The 8132-nt window shown below is 38.7% G+C and overlaps 1 protein-coding gene across 1 annotated transcript; it reads left to right on the plus strand.

Annotated features, from left to right (window-relative positions):
• The first annotated feature begins 560 nt into the window (after positions 1–560).
• Positions 561–5723, plus strand: LOC116378002 (globoside alpha-1,3-N-acetylgalactosaminyltransferase 1-like). The gene is made up of 10 exons (XM_031839795.1): positions 561–636; positions 1122–1175; positions 1969–2001; positions 2356–2490; positions 2694–2802; positions 3055–3168; positions 3410–3523; positions 3741–3874; positions 5108–5185; positions 5438–5723. Exons 2-10 carry the CDS (start codon positions 1165–1167, stop codon positions 5583–5585), a joined length of 876 nt encoding a protein of 291 aa, XP_031695655.1. The 5' UTR covers positions 561–636; positions 1122–1164; the 3' UTR covers positions 5586–5723.
• Positions 5724–8132: the final 2409 nt, after the last annotated feature.

Below are 8132 nucleotides of genomic sequence, written 5' to 3' on the forward strand. Positions count from 1 at the left end.
ACAAATCAGCAATACCAGACCATTTTTGCGCTATATGGCATTATATATGGAGCCCTAAAACCAACAAAAGGCAGTAAAAGATTATCAGATGAGTAAAAAAAAAAAGTATTACTAAAACATCAGTGTTTCTTAAAAAAACAACACAAACAACAAGTTTAATTATGTGTAAAACTTGTAACTACCAATGTATTAATTTTTTGGATCTGTGTGTCTTCACAGGATCCTGTATAGCCATCATGGGCCAAGCATCGCATCCATCTGGTAATGTCGCTGAAGACAGCGCGTGTCATTTCAAATACATGCATCAGATACTAACCATACAGCGCGTGTCATTTCAAATACATGCATCAGATACTAACCATAGAGTAAATAAATTAGAGCCACCAAGCTGGTAATTCAACAAAAGGTAATTTACCAAAAGAAATGGTCACAGTACACATAGCCACTGGCTATAAAACTTTCTAAATTAAATGACACACTTTGTAAGTACTCATGAATTCTGTCTCTGCCCAACAGTTCCAGGGAGTTTCATACTGTATGAATTTCTCATATTATGAATAAATATTGTGTTTCTTTTTTAAGTTTTTGCCAGGACAATGACCACAGGAAGATCGGCGAACTGGAAACGAAAACTGGGTGAGGATGAACTTTTCTTTTCACCAACAAAAACAGCAGCTTATTTACATAGGTGCTTATTTACACCGCAGCTTATTTACATAGGTGCTTATTTACACCGCAGCTTATTTACATAGGTGCTTATTTACACCGCAGCTTATTTACATAGGTGCTTATTTACACAGCAGCTTATTTACATAGGTGCTGCCAAAGTGAACAAAACTGACATTTTCGATATTGTAACTCGAAATAGATGACAAAGAATATGAAAGAGAAACATGCTTTCCAGCCTTTGCTGGTATTTGCCGTAACAATATGTTAAACTTATTGCGCCTCTGCTGCTGGTATGCAATACAAATATCCTGCTTGCACCACATCACCTTCTAAATTAAATTACACACTTTGTATGTGCTCATTAATTCTGCCTCTGCCCAACAGTTCCAGGGAGTTTCATACTGTATGAATTTCTCATATTATGAATAAATATTGTGTGTTTCTTTTTGAAGTCTTTGCCAGGACAATGGCGACTGGAAGATCGGCAAACTCAAAATGCAAACTGGGTGAGGATGAACCTTTCTTTTCACCAACAGAGAAAACCGACAGCTTTCCATTTACACTTGATAAGACTCTGGTTCACCTCCTGGCCCTGAAAACAACGTTCTTTCTGGAGAGTGAAATGCAAAAACAGCTTATTTTACATTGGTGCTGCCAAAGTGAACAAAACAGAGATCTTCGAGATTGTAACTCTAACTAGAAGACAAAGAATATGAAAGAGAAACCTTACTTTGCGCCTCTGCTGCTGATTTACAATGCAAATATATTGCTTGCACTGTATCATTATGTAAATCAAGCAAGACTAGTCATGTAAATACATAAGGAAGGAAAAAAGTGCACAGTTTTATTTCTAATACCACAGATTTAATTGTGCTACATTTACATCAGCTCAGATTCATATTTTCAGTGATAGTTTTATGCCCCAGAGTAGACAATGACTACACTGGGACTTTAGGCTTTATCTGTAATCAACGGGAATCAACAATTGCTAATTCCCACAGTGAACACAGTGTAAAAACATTATTGGGTATTATTTTACATTTTTTAGATCAGTGGTTAGCACTTTTACCTCACAACAAAAACATTGCAGCATGCTCATCAGGAGTTTGGACACACAGCACACAGCACCATGACATGACAGTGGATATCTTTAGTATCTGGTCTTCTGGTATTGTTTCTTTATGGTTGTTTATCTTTGTTGTATTGATCTTTTGTATTCGTTGTACTGTATTTACCCCTGCATGTTGTCTTTGGAATAGGAAAGATACATTTAAATGAATCTTTGCTCCTTTTTTCCAGAGTTAAATATGCTCAGCCAAGCACAACGATCGGGTAAGCTAATAAAAACAAATGTCACATTATTCTCCTGTGTAAAATGTATACATGATAACATTTTATAGAATAATCAACGATGAACATATCTCCTTCACAAAGTCAAAGATCAGACTTCACTTTATTAAAATGTTCTGCCATTGTATGGAATTGTAACTGGTGAAATCCAACATTTTGCATGTTTTAATGCATTGTGTATATGCTGAGATGTAAAGTGATCATTTAATTTGGAATCATCTTCTGCCACAACTTATTGAATATTGAACAAACAGAGACAAACTACTGATCATTGCTGGACTAAGACCTGGGAATGCTTCATAAAGTCTGAATCCACGATGTATTTGTTCTCCCAAGACGTACTGATGTGAACTCAGTGACAAACTGGAACGCTCCTCTGGTTTGGGAGGGAACCTTTAATCCAGTGGTTATCGATGAAATCTATAAGAGAATGGACCCAAGAGTTGCTGTGGTGTTATTCGCTGTTGGCAAGTAGGTACACAGGATATTCTCACAGGATATTCTAGGAGTGAGGTTTGACATGAGCCATTGCTTCAGGCTGAAAGATAACATCTGAAAATGTAAAGCTACTTCACATACTGTAAATACTACTTATCTTTTGCACGGTGTTATTTGTCTTGTGTTGCCTTTTCTAATTGTTCATCTTCATGGCTCGCTTCTTTCCTTCCAAACAGATACACACGTTTCCTAAAGGGCTTCCTGGAGTCAGCTGAAAAGCACTTTCTTGTTGACTTCAGGGTCACTTACTACATCTTCACAGACAACAAAGGAGATGTCCCCCCAGTGAGTTTTTGTTGCTTACTATGTTTAAAGTAGTGTTGTGCATGGCTGCTACACAGCTTAACTGATTTAAGCCATTTAACAATAAATTCTGTGCGGCAAAATAACGTTTTTAGTTCACTGTTACTCTGTTGTGATCCAGAAACCCTTGGACAAATAAGCCACTTTAAGACTGGTGTTTTCATATGTATTAACTAGACTCAAACCAAAAATAAATGTACACAAATACACATGTAAGTATTGTGTGTTTGTCAGATTAAACTGGGTGAGGGCCGGAATATCTCAGTTATCACCGTCCCTAGTGCCAAGCGCTGGCAGGAAGTAGTGCTTGGTCGGATGAAATGGGCCACCATCACCATCGACAAACAGGTAAGAAGTGAAACGCACAAAATGGCTGCATTCAGTAGCTATTGCTTTCAAATGTTCATAGCTTAGTTGTTTAATGATTATACTAGTTCTTACAAAAGAAAAACAACAAATGGATTCATGAACAGCTCTGTCATTAGTGGCACAAAAGATAATATGCTTCTCTTAAATATAATTCTTTGCTCATGCACTTGAGTCTCTGCGTGTTGCAGTCAATCTCACATCTCAACTGTAATGTTTTCAGATCCGTAATGAAGCGGACTACCTTTATATGATGGACATCGACAGTGTCTTTCACAACAGGGTTGGAGCTGAGTCTTTCAGTCGGCTGTCTGCGGTGCTTCACCGTGGCTACATGGTTTTACTCTCTTTCCTACAGTATATTCATGCCAAGTTAATGGAAGTTTTTAATCATAATAATAAGGTTATGTGATCTAATTGTTGTATGATTTCATTGATTCACCTATTACACCATGTGTTATGCAGGATCAGCCACAGCATTAACTGCCGTCACAGGTATCAGCTATAGCCTCTCATTCCTATTCCATATTTCTAAATCTTTATTTTTTTCTCAGAATAACAAAAGGACTAAGTTCCCTTATGAGCGCCGGCCCGAATCCAAGGCCTTCATTCCTGCTGATGAAGGAGACTACTATTACACTGCTGCTATCTGGTGTGGATACCTGGAGGACATGTATAAGCTAGTCAAGTAACCAAAATCTAATTATTTCTAAAGTTATTTTCATTTTGCTATTTAAATGAAAGGACAATGTGCTGCGGATAGAGAGTAGTGATTGGACAGAGCTGACAATAAGGTCTACATTTAGACACTGGATGGGTAAAACCCTTTGCCCTTCACATCTGGTGTATTGTTAAAAACATAAATCACAATTACAAATATATACATATATATATATATATATATTTAAAAATATATTTTCTGTCTTTCTGACCTTTCGCCACCTATGTGACCATTATTTAAGCCTCTTATAGGTTTTTGAGATGATTGCCACGACTAATTTACCATCCATCCATTTTCCACCGCTTATCCGGGGTCGGGTCGCGGTGGCAGCAGGTCAAGCAGGCTGACCCAGACCTCCCTCTCACCGGCAACATGTTCCAGCTCATTCTGGGGGATCCCGAGGCGTTCCCAGGCCAGCTGGGAGATGTAATCTCTCCAGCGTGTTCTGGGTCTTCCCCGGGGTCTCTTCCCAGTTGGACGTGCCTGGAAAACCTCCAGTGGGAGGCGTCCAAGAGGCATCCTAATTAGATGCCCCGAACCACCTCAGCTGACTCCTTTCGACGCGAAGGAGTAGCGGCTCTACTCCAAGCTCCCTCCTGATGACCGAGCTCCTTACCCTATCTCTAAGGCTGAGCCCGGCCACCCTACGGAGGAAGCTCATTTCGGCCGTTTGTAGCCGCGACCTTGTCCTTTCGGTCACGACCCAGAGTTCGTGACCATAGGTGAGGGTAGGAACGTAGACCGAGTGGTAAATTGAGAGCTTTGCCTTCCGGCTCAGCTCCCTCTTCACCAAGACGGTCCGGTGCAGCGCCTGCTTTACTGCTGCAGCCGCACCGATCCGTCTGTCGATCTCCCGCTCCATCTTACCCTCACTCGTGAACAAGACCCCGAGATACTTGAACTCCTTCGCTTGAGGTAGGCACTCCGTCCCCACCTGGAGGGAGCAATCCACCGGTTTCCGGCAGAGAACCATGGCCTCAGATTTGGAGGTGCTAACTCTCATCCCCGCCGCTTCACACTCGGCTGCAAACCGCCCCAGTGAATGCTGGAGGTCACGATCCGAGGAGGCTAACAGGACCACATCATCTGCAAACAGCAGAGAGGCGATCCCGAGACTAATTTACCAAGTTATGTTTAAAATGTATTTTAAAAACAAAATAAAACTCTACAGTGTCTCTTCTACTTATTTTCTTTCATCAGATACTGTTACACACAGTCGGAGGAAGATGCTAAGAATAACATCGAAGCTGTTTGGCAGGAAGAGAGTCACCTCAACAGGTACATGTGTCCCAATGTATCCCCTCATTTTCAACGATTTTACTGTTCTTATTTTTAAGGAACAAGTTTCAAGAGAGTCCAAGCTGCTCATATGCTCATTTCTGATGTGTTTTTTTAATCTGCCAGTCTTCATCACATTTCTTTTATTTATTAGACTGTATCAAGTTTCTTATTTTCTTGAAGAATCTCATCTCGAGTATTAGACACATGGATATGGAACATAGATTGCTTATCTGTCTCTCTGTCATGCAGGTACCTGCTGTACAACAAGCCAACCAAGGTGCTGTCTGCAGAGTACCTGTGGTCAGACTATGATGCAATACCGGCAACCATTAAAGTCGTCAGGATCTCCCAGTTGATCAAGAACTATGAAGAAGTGCGGCCCAATGGTGGACACTGATGTCAAGTCAATGACATTAAGACCATGAAACTACATTTAAAAATGATAGCTGTGGATATTTGTAATAGGTTGCTTTGTCTATTCTGTACTCCATACCTGCAAACTCATGAGGGGTGAAAAAGGTGACAAGCCCAAAACCCTGTCGGGGGGGGCTCCGAGAATTATATTTTAAATATGAGTTTTAAAATGTAGCATTCTGGTGTACCCTGAGAAGAAAATTAAGTGATATGACGTTTACTTTAAGCAAAAAAAATAATTTATTATTCAGTTATTAATCGGTATTTCTGCTCTATTATTAATATGAACCTTTATTTAGACACAATCCACAGAGACCGAGGTCTCATTTTCAAAAGTTTTGGTCAAATAAAAACAAAGATAGCAAGAGTAGCGAGAACCATCACCTGTACAAAGAAAGTGATTCGTTTTCATTGAACCCCGTTACTGTATGGCTTCATATTAACTTCCACTGTTACTGTACAGCTGGTAGAATTGTGGCCCATCTTCTATTTGCAATTAATATGCATTCAATCCAGTTCAATTATTTAAATGAAAATGATAATCTACTCGGGATGAGGTAGTTTATCGAGAGTAAAATAATAGCTGCGATCTATACACTCCTCTGCATTAGCAACCTGCTGAAATGAAGGTACGGGCTCCTTAACCGTCTGATTGGCCAAGACTCGACACGTCACATCAAAGATGTTCTATTGCGAAGATCACGACATCACCTTTTCTCCTCGTCTCACTCCAGTCTGAGAAACGCTGGCTGGCAACTCAGCGTAAATGAACGACATGAAAATATGAATAACACATTTCCATGACTTTTCCAGGTTTTCCATGACAGTACGAAACCTGTTAATTAGAAGTCATAACCTGATTTTATCAGAGCTGTCCGATTGTTTTGCCGGGTCTCATGTATTTTATTATTTATTTTGGTATTTGATGTCACTTTTATTTAAGTGCTTTATAAATAAATGTATTTGTGTGATTATGATTATTATTATTATTATTATTCAGACCAAGGAAATGTTTGGAGGTAAATCTGCAGTGGTCTGATGGTAGATCAACCTAATCGCAGATTATATACTTTTGACTTGAAAAGGTGAAAGAAATCATCCTGTATAATTTATTGACAATAATCTAAATTGTTCTACAACATGTTTAATAAGCAAATAGTACTTTATATATTGCATTACTGGTTGTAAACTGTTCCTCCTCTGTGAAATATTTTACTACTAATAAGTCTAAAAGCAATAAAGACTAAATTGTTTGATAAAAACTTTGATAAAAGTCTCTCAGAAATAAAAAGCCATACGAGGCTCCTGTGACTTTATGCCTCTTTCATTATGAAGATGATTGTGTATCCGAGTTAAACTCAAACACAGTTAGCTGATGGATTGTGTGCATGTTGCAGGTCACACGCTGCTCAGTCAGCAGCTTTGTGTTCGTCCTCAACCACACGGAGAACAGCTACTTTTCTCAAAGTAGTTTCCCAACGCGTCTCCTCTCAGATTCATCTGAAGACAAGACAGTAAAAGAGTAAATAACAGCATAACTGTAAAATACTTTACTGTTAATCTAAATTAGGACGATCGGCTTCCTCCATGAAAGGCTTTCAACTCTGGAACACATTCAAATAAATAAATATAATTCAGTGAATTCCAGATATAAAATATTTCACAACAAAGGTGAAGTAAACCAAAACTGTTCCTATTTTCAGCTAATTGTACTTTAATTTACTAAGTATTACTGGTGTCTGTGTGTTAGTAGTGGTGGAAGAAGTACTCAGATATATTACTTCAGTAAAAGTAAAATAACTCAAATCGTACTTAAATAAAAGTACAAAAGTATTGGCATCAAAATATACTTTGAAGTACCAAAAAGAAAAGTACAAACTGTGTAGAATGGCTCATTTCAGAATAATATACTTTATTGGATTTTATAAATCCTTTTAAGTACTTTAAATACTTCCATAATAATTATAATGCATTAGTAAATCTGCAAAGTAACTGGAAACTATAGTTAAGATAAATGAAGTAGAATAAAACTTATATTTGCCTTTGAGATGTAGTAGAGAAGTATAAAGTTGCCTGAAATGTTAATACTCAAGTAAAGTACAAGTACCTCAAAAATAGTGCTTAAGTACAGTACTTGAGTTAATATACTTAGTTACAGTACAACACTGTGTATTGTGTGGTTATTGAAAGCTGTATATTTAAATTACACTGTACATGTAAAAGCCCAACTAGAGAGAGAAGAGTTGAACACATGACATTAAACTGCGTGCAGCACATCAGCTTGTGTCCCATGTTTTGTTTGTTCTAGCTAACTAAGCTAAGAGGCTAAAAGCTACCACAGTTAGCAGACCGCTAGTGAAAGTTAGCTTCACGTACCTGCAGCAGCTTCAGCCGTTGAGTGTTTCGTTTAGAGATGAAGAAGAAGAAGCTGAGACGCCTCGAGGAGTCCTGGAGGAACTTCTTCTGAACGGACTCACTGGTGGAGGTCTGGATGGTTCAGGTCTGCAGACTGACAGGATGGACCTCCACA

This window comes from Anarrhichthys ocellatus, unplaced genomic scaffold (genome assembly GCF_004355925.1).
Source record: "Anarrhichthys ocellatus isolate YVR2014 unplaced genomic scaffold, GSC_Weel_1.0 scaffold1948, whole genome shotgun sequence".
Classification (NCBI taxonomy): Eukaryota; Metazoa; Chordata; class Actinopteri; order Perciformes; family Anarhichadidae; genus Anarrhichthys; species Anarrhichthys ocellatus.